We start from the raw sequence: 18115 nt of genomic DNA, 5'->3' as shown, positions 1-18115 counted from the left end.
GGAAATAAATCGATAATTATTGAGTTTTTTTAATTATTCCGTCAACTTTTGTCACAAATGTATGACTTTGGGTTCCAATTTTCAAAATATACTGATCAAAAATGTCAAAAACATGTGTTTATACAACGATTTGACAGCAATATCTTCAGAAATATCTATATCTCTGGAAGAGACACCCTATATATATTATAAATAACCGTTGAGTACATACAAAATAAATTGAGACGCCAGTTTGTGTAATAAATTATACCTTTACAAGGATGGCTTGAAGATGCTCACACTAATGTGCCTGATCATATATCATATATCATATACTTTTCATTTACATATCTATGTATGTATTTGTATTGATACCATATAAACTTAAATCAGCAATAATTTACATCAATGGAAACCAATCAATTCCCTTTGTGTTGCTGCCTCCAAAACTGCAATCGAAGTGAAATGCAAATTACTGAACTTACAGGTGAAAAAATAAAATATTCAAAATAAAACTACAGTTTTGTGTGCCAAAACTACCAAACATTGTTGACATGATTTTGGCAGAAGCCATTTGCTAAACGGAGCAAACAAGCACGCATGAATGTAATGGGTGGCCTGAGTTCAACGCACAAACAAATATTCAAAAAAAAGATTTGCAAGTGTTGTCGAAACCCCAAATTACCATCACAAGTGATATAAACATATGCATTGAAATGTTTATTTCAAATAGACTAATTTAAGATGAGTTCAACTTCCTCTTTTGAGAAAAAACATAAACATCTGGTGGATAAAATGAAATAAATAATAAATATATGTACGAAAAACTAAGTAGGGGGCGGGGCCACGCCCACTTCCCCAAAAAAATTACATCCACATATGCCCCTTCATAGTGCTTCTTCTTTTATACCAAATTTTACTTCCATAGCTTTATTTATATCTTAGTTATGGCACTTTAAGTGTTTTCGGTTTTCGACGTTTTGTGGGCGTGGCAGTGGTCCGATTACGCTCATTTTCGAACTTAACCTTCTTATGGTGCCAAGAAATACGTCTTCCAAGTTTCATCAAGATATCTCAATTTTTACTCAAGTTACAGCTTCACGGACGGACGGACAGACTGACATCCGGAATTTAACTTTTCTCGTCACCCTGATCATTTTGATATATATAACCCTATATCTAACTCGATTAGTTTTAGGACTTACAACCAAACGTTATGTGGACAAATGGAGATGTGTATATATGGAGATGTTATGACCCGATTTTATTAAATTTTTGGAACAGAGACACACTATTAGAAGAAAACATTTTCCTCTGAATTACATTAAATTATCTGAGAGATTTACCCATATTTTCGGTTAAAATTTATCCTTAGGCGCTGAGTTCAACATATTCGATATCCGGGGCCTTGAAAGGTTATGGTCCGTTTTCGACAATTTTTTCACAAGTGAAGCCAGAGATGATATGCACTATTTGTGTAAAGTTTTATTCCGCTATCTTCATTGTTTCCTTATGTTTACATTATAAAGTGAAGGAATAAGACGGAATTCAAAATTGAGTTATAAGGAAAGTAGTCGTGGTTGTGAACCTATTTCGCCCATTTTTTATCCGTGTTACCAGGGTGTCAAGAAAATATTATAAACCGAATTTCATTCGAATCGGTCGAGTAGTTCCTGAGATATGGTTTTTGACCCACAAGTAGGCGATGCCACGCCCATTTTCCATTTTGTAAAAAAATCTGAGTACAGCTCCCTTCTGCTATTTCTTCTGTAAAATTTAGTGTTTCTGACGTTTTTCGTTAGTAGTTAACCCACTTTTACTAATTTTCAAACTAACCTTTGTATGGGAGGTGGGCGTGGTTATTATCCGATTTCAACTATTTTCATGGCGTGTGGTGGGGTACGTAAGAGAACCGACTGCAGAAAGTTTGGTTTATATAGCTTTATTGGTTTGCGAGTTAAATATAAATAACCGATTTGTGGGCCCACGCCCACTTCCCCAAAAAAATTACATCCAAATATGCCCCCTCCTAGTGCGATCCTTTATTCCAAATTTTACTTTTATAACTTCATTTATGGCGTACTTATGACACTATATGTGTTTTTGGTTTTCGCCATTTTGTGTGTGTGGCAATGGTCCGATTCCGCCCATTTTCGAACTTAACCTTCTTATGGTGCCAAGGAATATTTGTGCCAAGTTTCGTCAAGATATCTTAATTTTTACTCAAGTTACAACTTACACAGACGGACGGACGAACAGACATCCGGATTTCAAATCTACTCATCACCCTGATCACTTTGGTATATATGACTCTATATCTAACTCTTTTCACCACCAAGGTTAATGGGAATGGGGGCAACTTCGAGTAATCAATATCGTCGCGGAAGCCAAGATTGGACCAACTTAAGTTAATGTATACCTTAGCCACAACAACGTGAGGCCGGGTCTGCTAGTATACTATATAAAGAATGTTTCGCCAATCTAGTGAAATTCATGCTCACAAATGGGTGAAGTTGTGAGTTATTTGACTAAACTTTATTTCGTTTCATTCAACATTTCGAGCATAAAGTTAACAACAGCCGCTACATGGATCAGTAAGCGCTTCAGAAACGGCACACTAGCCAAGAAAATCATTTCGTGTATATGAAGTTAGAAGTACTTACATTCTGACATTAAACGCTTTTGAAAAGCAATTTTCATTCAAGCAAATTTTCAAACTGCCTAACTTGACATTTTGCTTGATTGATTGAGTAAGTGTTTGAGTGAGTGAGTAAATGACATTAATGACATCCTTAAGTGTGCAAGTGAATAACCGTGTGAGAGTGACGCATCGCAGCCAAGTGTTGAGCGACTGAATTCAATTTCACTTGCCTTTCTAACTTCACGACAAACAGTCAAAAATGTCCACAGTGTCCCACATAACTCAATTGTGGCGTAATTACCTAATTTCTTTAAGAAATAGTATATTTTTCGTTTGTTAAAGTGGTTATTGAAGGAAATCAGCGCAGTCACAGAGATAAAAGCTTAATAAATGAAATTATAAATCTTGCGAGCACTTTTCAGCACCAACAAAAGCCTTTTCTATTTCTTGTTTTTGAACGTTTTGAGGCAATTGTTCAAATGTATTTTTATGTTCGCCGTTATGTGTAGCTAAGAATGAAGGAATATATAAACAGGGTGCTCTTTACGCTTCACTTAGAATTTCTTTTTCAAACACATCAAAGCAGTTTCGTCTGAGGAAATTTCATTACTTTCTTAGGTAATATCTTAAGAATTTGTATTATTATCATCAATATATTCGTAAATATTATTCGATTACAACATCCAACTCTCCAAAGGTTGAAAAAACGAAGCAAACGTTGCTAACGACAAATCATCTTCGAGCTCGAATTCAGGTGTTAGATTGCTATTTTTGTCAAACCCAGGCCTTTTATAAAATGCATGACCTATAAAATAGCCAGTCTCTATTCCTACCAAGATATCTTTAACTTGAAAATTTTGATAATAAACTTAGACATTTTTATTAATTTTTTGATCTAAAGACCTAATAAAATTATCTTCACGGTTTTTAAACTTACCTCGCGAGAAGAAGTTCTCGACCGCTCAGTGAAGGTTTTTTGTCCAATGTTATAATAAATAATTGTCCGCTTCTGTCCAAGAGTTAAGATAGACGTATCCCTAAATTAATATATATCATAACAAGTAAGGAAAGGCTAAGTTCGTGTGCAACTGAACATTTTATACTCTCGCAATTTATTGAAGAAATTTTATTAAGATAACAAACAAATTTACCCATAAATTCGGCATAAAGTTTAATAGAATAACGAAAATCGTCATATATAGTATATGAGGGCTGAGGTAATTACTGAACCGATTTCATTCATTTGCACCTGCATGGTACACTATATCCAAGACTATACGCTCACTTAATTTTGCTAAGATATCTCACATATCAACCAATTCATATATGCGGAATAAAGCCCACCATATTTTGGAAAAACCTATAATTAGGTATCAATATGCGGGGCCTTGAAAAGTTATAGTCCGATTTCGACAAATTCTCCACAAGTGAAGTCATAGATGATATATAGTATTTGTGTAAAGTTTTATTCCACTATCTTCATCGGTTCCTTATGTTTACATTATAAAGTGAAGGAATAAGATGGAATTAAAAATTGAGTTATATGGGAAGTCACAACAAAACTATAATAGGCGGAAATTTATAAATGAAGTCCTCTCTTGACAAACTACTTGAGCTAGCTTTCTATTTCGCATAAAAAAATTAAATATATTGTTACAAAGAAGAGACTCATTGGAAAACTAACCCTGTATAGGTACGCTAGTACTCCATTTAACATTCATATACATATTTTCACGGTTATCTTAACAGCAAAAAATACAAAGAAGTTAATTTAATGGATATAAATATACATTCCACTTTAGTAGCAGCCATAGCTGTGGTGCAAATAAGCCAACAACAATCGCCTATCTCCAGACCGGCTATAGCAGTCCCCACATGCTAACAACCAGGCTGAAAACAGAATTTTCAACAATTTGCGGTACTTATGTTGCACGCAGCCAAGCGTTTGCTCGTACAAAAGCGCATTGATTACACGCGCCCTCCGCATCAGTGGCCTCCGTAAATTGGAGTGCAGCTGCCACACTGCAGCCGCAACACCTACGGCCAATGCTACTGCATATTCAGTTAAAATTGTGCCGATGTTCGCAACGGTTTGCAAATTTTAGTTCGAATATTTCGATTGAAGATTGCTGTACGCCTACAATTTGTATTTCAAAACAATTGGATCTAAATTGGTTCCGTTGCAATGCGCAGTTACGTTTTATTGGTTTACGGTTTATCCTGCGGGTTTGGATTGTTGCGACCCACAGCGACCGCAACTGCGAAATTTCCAGCCACAGAGTTAGATGGTTCGGCAGCGAACGCATTTGTGGTGGCGGGAAGAGCAGAGAAAGTGAATAAGGTGAATCTTCTGGGAAACGGTTCATTGCTGCAGGCAAATATGCTAACTTCCCAACATGGCATTGAAAAACGCAGCGATATTCAAAAAGATACGGATATCGCTGCATTGAAGAACTTTACAAATGAATTAAATGAAGGTGAATTTACATGGAAAACTTTGAGTGTAGTAAATATTTATTTGCCTGTGCTTGTGTGATTTATGATTCACTGTGGATCGGATATACATAATTGTAGTTGGTATATATTCCCTTAGCAAGTTCTTTTAGCATTATCTTCTGCAATATTCAAGTTCGTTAAAATGTTTTATGCACAATTAAAAACATGTGAAAACATTTAATTATCATTACATTTGACAAAATTATTAACCGATTGCCTTAATTTTTGTTCTGGTATCAATTTAAGCTTCAGGTATTGTGCTCACTTTATTCCGTTATAAAGTTTTTCGAGATATCTCTTTTCAAATAAGCTACGGATCAACGTCAATAATTTTTGAGATTTTAAAAATACTATGTTAAGCGAAATGTCCTTTTATCTTTCTCACAAACCTTTCAACGATGTAAAACAAACCAAGGAATGCCGAAAAGGTGTGGGCTAGGGAAAGATCTGGACTGTTTCCATTTATTATGGGCATTAAAGTAAATTATGCTCAAGAAAACTTTCTACCTCCAATTTAAATATCAATATATATCCAATAGATATAAATTATATAAATTTCGATGTATAGAATTAACTTTTAGAGTGGTCAACCCCGGCTTTAACACCGAGAGACGGATAATTTCGATCCCATTATATTTCACCGTTGCTTTCTGTAAATTTGTCAAATATTCCCACCATAAATAATGAATGCAGAAGATATTCAATCGTCGAGAACTCCTCCAAATTACTTCCCATGTGCTGGCTAATATGGTTGGCTACTCAGCGTATGATCGTGAAAGTAAAAGTGATCTCCCCTCTGTCTTTCCGGGGATATCAACATATTCTAAAACGTGATAAAAAATAATTTCAGCAAATTAATTTTGAAAAATTACTGCAAACTTTTTTCACGCTTTTTTTTATAAATACATGTATGTATGTATGTACACTTGTTATAGTCCATGAGATTGAACTCATCGATTTATTGTTTCCTCTTTCTGTGCATCGCGTAAATTATAATTTACGTCGAAATGTCCTTTTGTCACACCAGTGTCATCCCCACTTGTCCACAGGATATTTAAATTTCCTTTTAAATTATTCATGAAACCGGCGATATGGTCAAAGCTGTCATTCAGTCTTCGTGTATTTAAGTGGAAAAAGATTCGCGTGCGGAAAGTAATCTGAATTTTAATTTCCATGTGTGGCGTTTCGTAATTGTTCAATATTTTTACTTCATGCAATTTATAACGTTAACTATTTAATCAAGTAAACGCTTACTTACACTTAGCGCTTACTCTCCACCTCTCTCTCAATCCAGAACGTGGCAGACGTAAACGCAGGAAAATGCTCAAGTACTTACAGCCGCTGCTGATTGGTTTTTTAATTGTGAAGTTCATCATTTTCCCGCTCGTTTTAAAAACACTAACGGCACTCTCGACATCCTCATTTGTAATGAGTAAAATTGCGTTGGCACTCGCCGGACTTCTTGTGCTTAAATGGCTGCTCTCAGGTTCCGGGGATGGGGGCGGCTACGATGGTGGCACCAAAGAGCGAACACATTTGGAAATCGTCCATTTACCAATCCCATTAACGAAAGCATATCAAAGGGGCAATATAGTCGTGGGTGGTGTTGGCAACGGAGGATGGGATGATTTATCTTTAAGTGGCAGCAGCAGTGTGTTCGCTATAAAGCATCCGAACAAACCGCACAAGTATATACCGGTGGGCAATATGAAGGAAATTGCGCATGTTGTGGCAGCAGCAGCGGCGGCAGATGCAGCGGATATTGGTAGCGGTGGCTATCGAAATACACGTCCAGTGTTTGACGCCAAGCCGTTCTTGTAATAAGCGAAATAAACAACAACTGTGGCACAACAGGAATTTCCCAACGAGTATACTGGTCCACGCACAACTTACAAACATACGCATTATTGCCACTGCACAAATAATTTATGCTTACATAACGATGTTTATTTGTATAAGCCGCGAGTTTATTTAATTATTAACTGTAATTCCGAATGGGTGGAAATGTTCTCGCACTCAATATTTTTTTTATCAGTAATGATGGCGATTTAATGCAAATATTTAATCAATCGTAAATAAAACCATAAAGTTTATTTAAGTATTGTATTGATTTATTTAAAATTTGAGAAAATAAAAAGATATTCAACAACTATGAAACTTAACCAGTAATATTCATGACACATTACTATAATTCGGCTCAACTCGAAGACCAATCAATCCATTAACGTACAGGATTGTGTGTAGTGATTGTTTTACCAAGTTCAGGTAGCCGTTAAAAGCAACTCCATATGAAAGTCAATAAAATACCTTGTCGCCCGACTTTATCTATTATCGGGTGCTTTGGACGAATTACTCTGGGTATAAACCATTTAGTGGACTGCCAATTGGCCTCAGGTACGTGGTCTGTTCAAAAAAAAGGAATTAAGAAATATATATATATATATTTACTTAGTACACTTTATTATTGTTTCCTTTAAAATAGTCATCATTTGATATTATGCACTTATGGGGTTAGGGGTAGTCAGAGACACGAAAAAATGGAAATTTTCAGTATTTTTTTGCTATTAAATCATGTTATTTTACAAAAGTAATAATATGGCATTATTATACAATGTTTTGACTTAAAGTCACGAAAGTTAAAAAAACAAAATTTATAATTTCCAAAGTTATAGCTGTCTGTGTTGACCCAGTTTCAAAAAAAAGGTCCTTGCGGTGACAATCATAAATCCTAGAAAAAAATCCTTCGATCAGCCCAGAGTTTATTATGTTTTCCAGAAGCTGTTTAAATTTCATTAAAATCTACTGAGCGGTTTTCGAGTTACAGTTGTCACCAGTTCAAAAAACATAGTTTTGAGAAAAACGCATTTAAGGTTTCACACTAGCGTGTTGGATTGCCCGAGCACTCTTTGTTATTTGTTGAATAACTCGAAAAGTAATTATCGGATCATTTTCAAATTTTCAGAGAATATTTTTAAGATATTACACTTAACGAAAATGCAAAAAAAAATTGATTTTTTGAAAATCCTGACTACCCCTAACCCCTTATGCCAGCCGTCGAAACACTTGTCAAACTCGATTTTTGGGATAACATTTGTCTCTTTCAGCGGTTTCGCGTATGCTTGTATTTACGGTCATTTAAGGTTCTCTTGGCCAATATGGAGACCGGGGCATCTTTACAGTAATATTTATGGCTAAGAGCAACGAAGGAGTCGAAGCGAATGGTCTGGAGGTGAATAAGGACAAGACGAAATATCTCCCGTCATCAAGCAAACAGTCGGCGCATTCGCGGCTTGGCTCCCACGTCACTGTTGACAGTCATAACTTCGAAGCCGTAGATAATTTCGTATACCTGGTAACCAGCATCAGCAACACCAACAATGTCAGCCTCGAAACTCTTGCCAACAGGTGCTACTTTGGACTGAGTAGCCAATTGAAAAGTAAAGTCCTCTCTCGACGAACCAAAATCAAACTCTACAAGTCGCTTATCATTCCCGTCCTGCTTTATGGTGCAGAAGCTTGGACGATGTCAGCATCCGATGAGGCGACACTAGGAGTTTTCGAGAGGAAAATTTTGCGCAAGATTTATGGTCCTCAGAACATTGTCTACGGCGAATACCGCAGACGATGGAACGATGAGCTGTACGAGTTATACGACGACATTGACATAGTTCAGCGAATAAAAAGACAGCGGCTACGCTGGCTAGGTCATGTTGTCCGAATGGACGAAAACACTCCAGCTCTGAAAGTGTTCGATGCAGTACACACCGGAGGAAGCCGAGGAAGGGGAAGGCCTCCACTCCCTTGGAGGGACCAGGTGGAGAGCACTTACACTTGGAATCTCCAACTGGCGCCGAACAGCGAAGAAAAGAGAGTAGTGGCGCTATAACCGGCTAAACGGTTCAACGCCAATTACATACATACAAGCCTGCTCCCGTATAAGCCTGCTTTCAGCAGTTAAATTCATCCGACGGAATAAAACTTAACAACGAATTGGTGAAAGAACCACGAATATTTTAAAGCAGCCAAAACCGCGAAAACAGCCACAAAGGTTGTTGAATAATTAAATTTGTTTGGGCGAAATTCGTGAAGTTGCATTATAGGGACGGTAAGGCCGCAGCGCTGCGGTAAACCTCAGCGGTTATATTTCGGTAATACGGTAATAATTTTCCTTTAGACGTGTGGTTAAAAATATCGCAATGTAAATAGCTTAGTATTACAAAGCTTACGCTATACGCACAAATTGTAGGCATTGTTGTTGGGTGATTACCATACAAGATGCGATGAACGGACCAAATTGATGAGTCTGCATTATTACGTTGATGCTGCCCCGCAACCATCACACCATCATCAAATAATCAAATAATTGCAAATCATGCATTCGCACGTGTAGATTTATGTAAATGTTGGATGTATATGTATATTTAAATAATGGTTGTATGTGTCAGCGGAGTTTTCAATAATATTTATCGTTAAAAACACCAAAATGGATATACATTATAAACTGAAGTAAGTTCAATGAGTAAGTCCTAGATCTATTATTATCTGGGGAAAAGCATGGACCCAAACCACCCATTTTTTACAAAGTACAAAATGACACATATTGGAAAAAAAGGTAAGAGCGGAAACATTCATTTTGGGTATCAAATCCCTTCAGTATATGTGGTCTGTCTTAAAAATAAAGGGGATTATCCTTACTTTGTCTGTAGCAGTCGCTAAAGTTAGCTCCGTATTCTATAATCAAAAATAAATGTCATTAAAAGGACGTTGTTTTACGAGAAATCGATGAAAGAGCCAAAGGCTACCCCAAAAAAACAAATTTGAGAAGTGTTTCCACGATCGGAAGAAGCGCAGACATAAGTTTATTATATCAATGAGTACTATTTTAAAGGCGACGACAATAATATGAACTTATATAAATAAATAATTTTTAAGAAAAGGAAGCTTAATTTATTTAACTGACCAATATAAAATGAACAAGTAGGGAAGGACTAAGTTCGGGTGCAAGCGAACATTTTATACTCTCGCAAGTTATTTATTTAATTTTATTAATTTGTATAATATAACACACAAAAAAACGAGGAGAAGCACTGAGGTACTCATGTACGATAAACGGGGCCTTGAAAACCTATGTTCCATTTTCGTCGCTTTTTACAAAGGCGATGCCATACTATAAATGCAGTATTTATGCAAAGTTCTGTTTTGATATCCTCACTAGTGATTACTTTATATGTATATTACAAAGTAAACGATTCAGATCGACTTCATAGTTGTGGCATGCCTGTGATCCGATCAGGCCTATTTTCATAACATATCATTGGGAAGCTTGGAATGAATTATGAACCGAATTTCATTGAAATTGGTCGAGTAGTTGCGGAGCTACGCGTTTTGACCAATAAGTGGGCGGAGCCACACCCATTTAAAATTTTGTATACCAATTTGAGTGAAGCCCTTCTTTGTATTGAAATTTAGGGCTTTGGTGTTTTTTCTTACTGAGTTAAAGCATTTTTGGTAGTTTTCAACATAACCTTTGTATAGGAGGTGGGCGTGGTTATAATCCCGAGTTCCTCCATTTTCGGACTGTATAAGGTAGTACTAAAAAAAAAGTTTGGTTGATATTGCTTCAGTAGTTCCCAGTGCGATCTTTGTACCAAATTTTACTTTTATAACTTTATTTATGATTCCCTTGCGTTATTTGTAAAAATGTATTCAAAAAGTTCTATTAGTTGCTTAAATTGCAGTCGGTCTCGTAATTAGTAACGCAGTGTTTTAATACTTTTTTAATATAGGTAGGTCCAAACCTGAACCCCATTGCGAATCTCTGTGAGCAATTGAAAACGAAGTTTCGATTGCATAAAGTCGGAAATTTTACCGAACTATTCGAAAAGATAAAGATGGATTGCCAATTTCTAAAAATATATGTGAGAAGTTAATTGAAGCAATGCCTCGCAGATGTAAAGCAGTTATTCAAATAAAGGGTTTTCCACAAAATATTGGCTTTCAATTAAAAACAAAAACAATTTTAAACAAAATATCAAGCGTTGTTAATTATGTGACCGAGAGGTTTTGATAGAAATTTTCCAAATAAAAAAAAAACGTAGTGCATAATAAAATTAAATTAACAAAATAAATATTATTTAAGAATCAATTAAATGTTGTTTAATTAAATACCAAAAGTTTAAATTTTTCTAGTCAACTTTTCGACTTACCAACGGTAACATGGTTCGAACAGTAGAGTTGCTTATTAGTTGACCGTAACTGTATATGTATATAAAAAATCGATCCGGCGGTTATAGATTGGAAAATAATCCAATTACATATATCAGACTCCATTTATGTCGGAGGCTTATATAGATTGAGCTTATATAAAAATCAGTGTATGACAGAGAAAGGAGTCAGAAATATTTTTTTTAAATTGAATTTTCTGTTGTTTTCTTTCAGACCAATTCCTTGTCATATTATATTCGATGTTTCCCACATTCAAGGGTCCATCCTTTCCACTGCAGTACCAAATTTTTTAGCAATTAAGTAAACAAGTTCAAAGCACAACAAAAACATACTTGTAATCATATGTTTTCAGGTACGAGTATGAATGGTTAAGAGGTACGCCGCTGAGATAAGGAGCAGTGATCAGCAAAAAACAGCAGCAAGCACACTAAGTAACCCTATCAATGTTGGCAATTAACAATGCGGCCGTTACGAATCGCTTCCCGAATTTTAGCGTATTTCATTGCCAGTGAAAGTTGGCGGCCAGTCGACTGCCATAATAAGTGTGCAGTGTGCGCACATTACACATTATTGATGCGTAGCGGAAGCGCGTAAATGCGTCCCAATTACTCAACGCATGCGCACAAGTATATACGACACAGCAATGCTTGCGGTGGATCCTCAAGTAAACAAGACTCGACTTTTCGACTTTTTTTGTAGTTTGTTTTTGGCAACGGGCACCGCCACCTGATTTGTTGGCTTTGAAATGCGTAGGAAAAATATGTTGTTGCGCGTTATTTAGCTTTGCCTTTTCTATTGTTTGGCCGCGGCTGACGAAATCGAAATTGTCATGCATTAGCAATTAACATGTAGTCAGACAAGCGCATGGTTGTTACGAGCAAAAGTGCATAAAATAGCAACTATCGCGCGTTGACCATCGCACCCAGCTACACTTTTCTACTGTCTCTTCCCTATCGCCCTGCGCGATTTTGTATCTGCGCCAGCGCGCAGATTACCTAACTTTGCGCAATCGCTTTTGCTGGCATTCATCGCTGGCGCAGCGGTCAGCGCGAGTCGCGAACATCGGCCGCGGCGCATCTGTTCCTTTCGTCGTTGGCCGACTTTGTAATTTACTTTTCTTATTACTTCACCGCGATACGATTTTCGTCATCTTCCTCTTCTGTTGACTTTTGCTTACTTTTTTGTGTCATCAATTTCACTTTCAGCCGAAAAATGCCGCTGCATACGGGAGTGACGCCGCGACAAGTCGGTGTGCTTATAGGTGTGCGTTGAAACTGTGCCGCCGCGCAGGCGTGTCGCACTTGTTAAAATTGCCCAACCAAGCGCTCCGCACAAAAGATGCTATTTAAAGACAACAAAAATATATAATAACGGGTACAAAAGTTTCCGGGCTTACCAACCGATAAATTGGCATTCTTTCGTTTGGTTTTTTCACTTCATTCTGTTGTGTACGCATGTTGAGGCACACATGCGCTCGATTGTTTTCTTTCTTTCACTGCCATAATTGTTCATTTTTTTTTAGTTATTGTTGCTACTTTTTTGTTTTTGTGATTACTCAACCTTTAAATACAGAGTATGTAGTTATGCCTCCGCCGCAGCGTGAGAGCATCCAGTATTGTCAAGTCTCCGTAATTGCCAAACTGGCTAAGGGAAAGTGATTTCAGGCTCACATACAAGCATACGATGTGTACTTGCATGTGGATGGCTGTCGAAATTTTATTGAATCTGAAATTCCAAAGCGTTTAATAAACTCATAAATGTAAAACGCTTTAATGAATAAAAATTTAAAGGCATAACCGAAGCGGTTCTAGCAAACAATGAGCCGAATTGTTCCACTTTTTACGCAACCAAATCTATGAAAAGCTTAAAAATGAAGTCTAAAGTTTAATGTTGAATTTCATTGATGGAAGGCAGGTCAGTCCATCATGTGTGACGCTCATTTCATATGTTTTATGATCTCGCACACACTCTTTAAATAATGCGATTTACTATCGTAAAAGCACTAAGCTTGTTGGGCATATGAATAAATAATTTACTCCCCAAATGTTTCCCGAATAGTTTATAATAATGTTTTAGAATAAGTTCACTTGCGAACTTGGGGAGCTCATATTTCGATTTTTCATGCTGTTATCGATAAAATTTAAATATATGTTGTAGTTAAAAGCTCAAACAATAATTCATTAAAATATAAATATGTATTTATTTATATACAAATATTTTTTAACAAGTGCCCTAATTTGTATCATCATCGTAGATTAAAACAAAGTAATATAGATTACTTTTGTCTGAAATGGTGGTTGAGTTTACAGTAACATCATTGCCATTAAGCATAAAGTATAGGACCAGGTGGAGAAGGACCTGGCTTCACTTGATGTTACCAATTGGCGCCAAACTGCCAAAAGGAGAGATGCGTTGCGCGCTACGCCAGTCAAGAAGAAGAAGAAGTTCCGAAAAAATATATTTTTAAATTACAAAAGTTTTTCTCTTTTTTTGTTTGGTTTATATAGGTCAATTATGAAGAATTATTAGTGGCTATATTTTACATAAATGAGAAACGTACATATGATGAAACAAATTTTCTTTGCTCACACCAATCAAACAAGTCCTTAAGTGAAAATAGTGTATATTCTTTCTCCTAAAATGGAGTAGATAAATGAAATAGCCATTAACTTTTCACGAAAGGAAAAAATCAATATCCAATAGCAGGCGTCGAATATGGTTGCTACTATATACGATATTTCACTACAGGTGATTTTTTCACTTTGATTGAAAAATTGCATGTAGCAACTGTGATCACAATTTTGTAAATATCAGTGAATTACAATCACAATGGCAGTTCAATACTTTGAGTTCGTTCACAGTGCCTGTAGCAGTTCCGTAAGTCTAGTTCGAACACAGTAGTTTAACACTTTGAATTCGAACACAGAGCTATAGAAGTTCAGTGCTTTTGTTCAATCACAGGAGTTCAGTAATTGTAATTTGATCACAGTACCTACAGCAGTGATTCTTGTTGGATCACAACAGCAATAGCAGTTCAGTGATTGACAATAGGAATTATAGTTGCGATTTCTATAATTTTGGGTACGGTGATTACGAAAAGTAACACACATTGATTTTTTTATCAGAGAATCATCATTATAATTCACCGAAATATATAACTTCGAGTTTTGAGAGCAGAGAAGTGTTTTTTAAAACAATATTTGAATACTTGATTATTCGAATTCCAGCTGATGGTCACTAATTAAGTTAAATTTAACATTAAATATATTTACCATATAATTCAAACAGTACAATATTTCACCATACTTCAATCATTCGCCAGAGATTTAATTTAATTTAATTTTTTAAATTTAAATGATTAATTTCGGTAATGAGTTGATTCATTTTTTGTAAGAAGATTTGGATGACCCCATATGGAACATTTTCCGACATGGTAAAATCCGTAAAGCCGATTTCCTTCAAATATTTCAGAATTCCACCATTAAATATACCAAAATAATTTGCTTGACTGCTCTTTAAATAATGATTAGTCTTAATTATTCATAAAAGTAAATACAAACTTGTGTGCATATACATACATATAAATGAATTTTGCAATTTAATTGAAAAATATTTTTGTTTATTAAGACGGTGACAATGACGGTAAACAAAGTGAAAAAGTGGTTGTCCCCCCAATTAAGTAATTGAGTAATCCATTTTTTGAGTATCTTAAACATTGTTTGAGCTTCTCATAATTATATATAAGTGTATGAGTATATACCAAATAACATAAACCGATCTAACAACAAAGTGGCAAAAGTAAAACCAACAGAAACGGTTTGGCCTTACGTATTTAGGTTGAATGCTAAAATTCCGACAGGTGAAGTGAAATTGATTTCCTTTTCATTTGTGCAAATATGAAATGTCAATATTGACAGACTGAGAAAGTGCCAAGCGATGGGGAAATGACAACGGTTAGGAATGCATGAATGAATGAATGAGTATGCTGAGTATGCAGAGTGCGGGGCATAGTGTGACAACTCAACAATCGTATGAAAATTTGAACAGCTTAGATACGCCCAGTTGACGACGGCAAAACAAACAGTTCAGCAGGCGGTTTGTTACTTTTTTGAATCAACAAATTGTGAAAAAATAAATAAAATGAATCTACTTAAATATTTTGACATAATTGGCATCTATTTATGGCCACTCGTATTTCACCACAAATGAGGCTAATGGTTACGAATAGCTTTATCCTTCACACAGTCGATATTCGGGAAATATGTATAAAATAGACGCCAGCGTACAAAAGTACGAATACGTATTACAGGATACCCAATGAAGTATAGCAAAGTAAAAGATGAGTGTATAAAAACGATTTAACTTTGTTACTTGTGAAGAACTAAACAGGCCTTGGCTTTCGTCGTAACCAATTTTTAAAGCACTTAATTCTATCGGATCGAGACAATTATATTTTTATTTTTGGAAATACTTTTTAAAGTACCTAACACAACCCACACTAAAACGTTCTGATTGAAATAGTCAGATTGTACTTAACAAGAACTTCGAAAAGTCATACGCCTGACAAATGACACATATTATATATTTACAAATTTACATCATATATATCAGATACGAAGAAATAATGTTCAGTTATTTTCAACGGTAACAGACATTCGCTCGAAGTAAGCCCGCCTTATTTGGTATCTTTTTTTTCGTGTCCATCATTTATGAATCAAACGCAGCGTAAACTATTTGCCAAATTAACCCTCTTAAACTGTCAAATATGAAATAAATACACAAAAAATACACCATATATACCACGATATATATATATATATTTACATACAAAAAGAGAAATTATGCGTCGTATATAAATACCACACTTAGGTTGACATACAAAAGACTCAAGGCACAAACGGGCGAGGAAGAGAGAAAGCCGCGTTGACAAGCAATCGCACTCCAAAAATAATAAATACCAATGTATGTATGATGGTCAGTGAATGAATAAATTTGACAAAACAAAAACAGCACGTGAAAATTAAAATCATATACGGCAGCAGCGTATTTGAGCGACGTAAAAAATTTAATGAAAATTTCGCCAATTTGCTGGCATTTATTGATGTTGCCAAGGGCAATAAGTACAGAGTGTTTGCAGCAGTCGTGGTTAAATAAATTAATTGATAAAAAATGGTTGTATAGTACTCTGTTTCTTTACGGTTGAAAGCCTCAACAAAGCCAATATATTGACAACTACTTTACGTCGAATAATTAGCTATTGAAGTTCGCCTAAGAAAGCAATTGACGTAGGCATATCTCATGAACCCAGTAGGAAAATTTTTTAACGTTGAAGTAAATTATCCGGAACCCCAGCAAGTGGTGCCCAATGCATATATGGAGGCTAGCTAAAAAAAATAATGAAGAGCTAAGTTTACAGCTGGTCACTTTATTATCTCAAAACTTACAAGAATCATGCATCATTCAATCCGTAGCAATCAATATGTATCACCTGACTTCTTGATTTTTTAGCATTATTTCTAACGCAAGTATTTTCGACAACAGAAGTTAAAAGAGCTTCATGGGAATTAACCAAGGTCTGGACCGATTTCATTATTTTTATACGCCAAACTACATTATGGTCAAAAAACGGTGCATTTAACTTAATTACAATACTACACAAATTGATCGTTACCATTAGCGAAAATATAAAATTATATCGTCTTTTTTATTTATTTTTATTGGTTTATGAATATCCCTACATGGTTCTAATATATATTAGAGTATCATAGTAACAGTTATTAAACGAATACATTCATGAATGCAATGTTACTATTAGTATTGAGGTTGTTGTTAGGTGGGCTATATTGAATGCTGATACCACATAGGCGGACTATCACTTACGTACTCTCAATGCATCAAATTAGATATAGACCTCAACTTAACGACCCTCAACATACAACAAGTAGAAATCAACCAATGGTTAGAGCACCGAAAATAAAGATCCCAGGGAACGTCCGAAATAGGAAGTTACGGATGCAGTGGGTTCTGGATAATCTAACAATTAAGACGATTAAATATGTATTAAAATGTATACACATTGCTTCCCTGTCCACCTTTAAATCTGACCACTGAGACCTTTACTATAATTGGTTTATCGTCTTTAATAGCAACAACAAAATCGAAAAAAATAAAATTGTTTCTTTCAAAACGTCAAACCTCCACCTTTTGGATTACCTAATACGCCAGATAAGGCCCTTGTAGAGCAAAGCTATTTTTCTGCCGAGGGCCAATTGATATTAGAGAACTGTAATGGTGAACGTACAGTGTACCTAAAATATATGTACATAATTGAGCAAGTAATTTATATATATTTGTATGTAATTAATGTTTTGTTTCAGCTTTGAAGCCGTTTACTATTATCATTTTTTTTTCATTTATAACTTCACAGAATTATGAATGATACTATATTTCATAGTTGAGTGATCACATGTTAATGTTTTCATTCAAAATTATCATATAATTTTAGTTAGTTGTAAGTTTTATGAAATGAAGCCTGAGCCTAAAACTAAAGATTTTTTATAATTTTGAAAATTATATCAAAATTTTTTCATTGAAAATTAAGTTCCATTTAATTTTAATTTTTATATAACTTTGGACTGAAGTTTCATCGTTTCACCATTATTCACATTTAGCATCCAAAAAATTAAAAAGCAGCAGTATACAAATAAATTGAATTTAATTGTCAAAATGGGGAAAAAATTGGAAATCAGTTGATAGAACAACGTAAACATAGTT

General features: G+C 35.3%; 1 protein-coding gene across 1 annotated transcript; it reads left to right on the top strand.

Moving 5' to 3' along the window:
• The first annotated feature begins 5000 nt into the window (after positions 1-5000).
• LOC105212401 (uncharacterized) lies at positions 5001-7214 on the top strand. Its single transcript, XM_011184343.3, has 2 exons — positions 5001-5097; positions 6411-7214. Exons 1-2 carry the CDS (start codon positions 5001-5003, stop codon positions 6935-6937), a joined length of 624 nt encoding a protein of 207 aa, XP_011182645.2. The 3' UTR covers positions 6938-7214.
• Positions 7215-18115: the final 10901 nt, after the last annotated feature.

The sequence above is a fragment of the Zeugodacus cucurbitae genome, chromosome 2, assembly GCF_028554725.1.
Source record: "Zeugodacus cucurbitae isolate PBARC_wt_2022May chromosome 2, idZeuCucr1.2, whole genome shotgun sequence".
Classification (NCBI taxonomy): domain Eukaryota; kingdom Metazoa; phylum Arthropoda; class Insecta; order Diptera; family Tephritidae; genus Zeugodacus; species Zeugodacus cucurbitae.
This window is presented reverse-complemented; position numbering and strand designations above follow the sequence as displayed.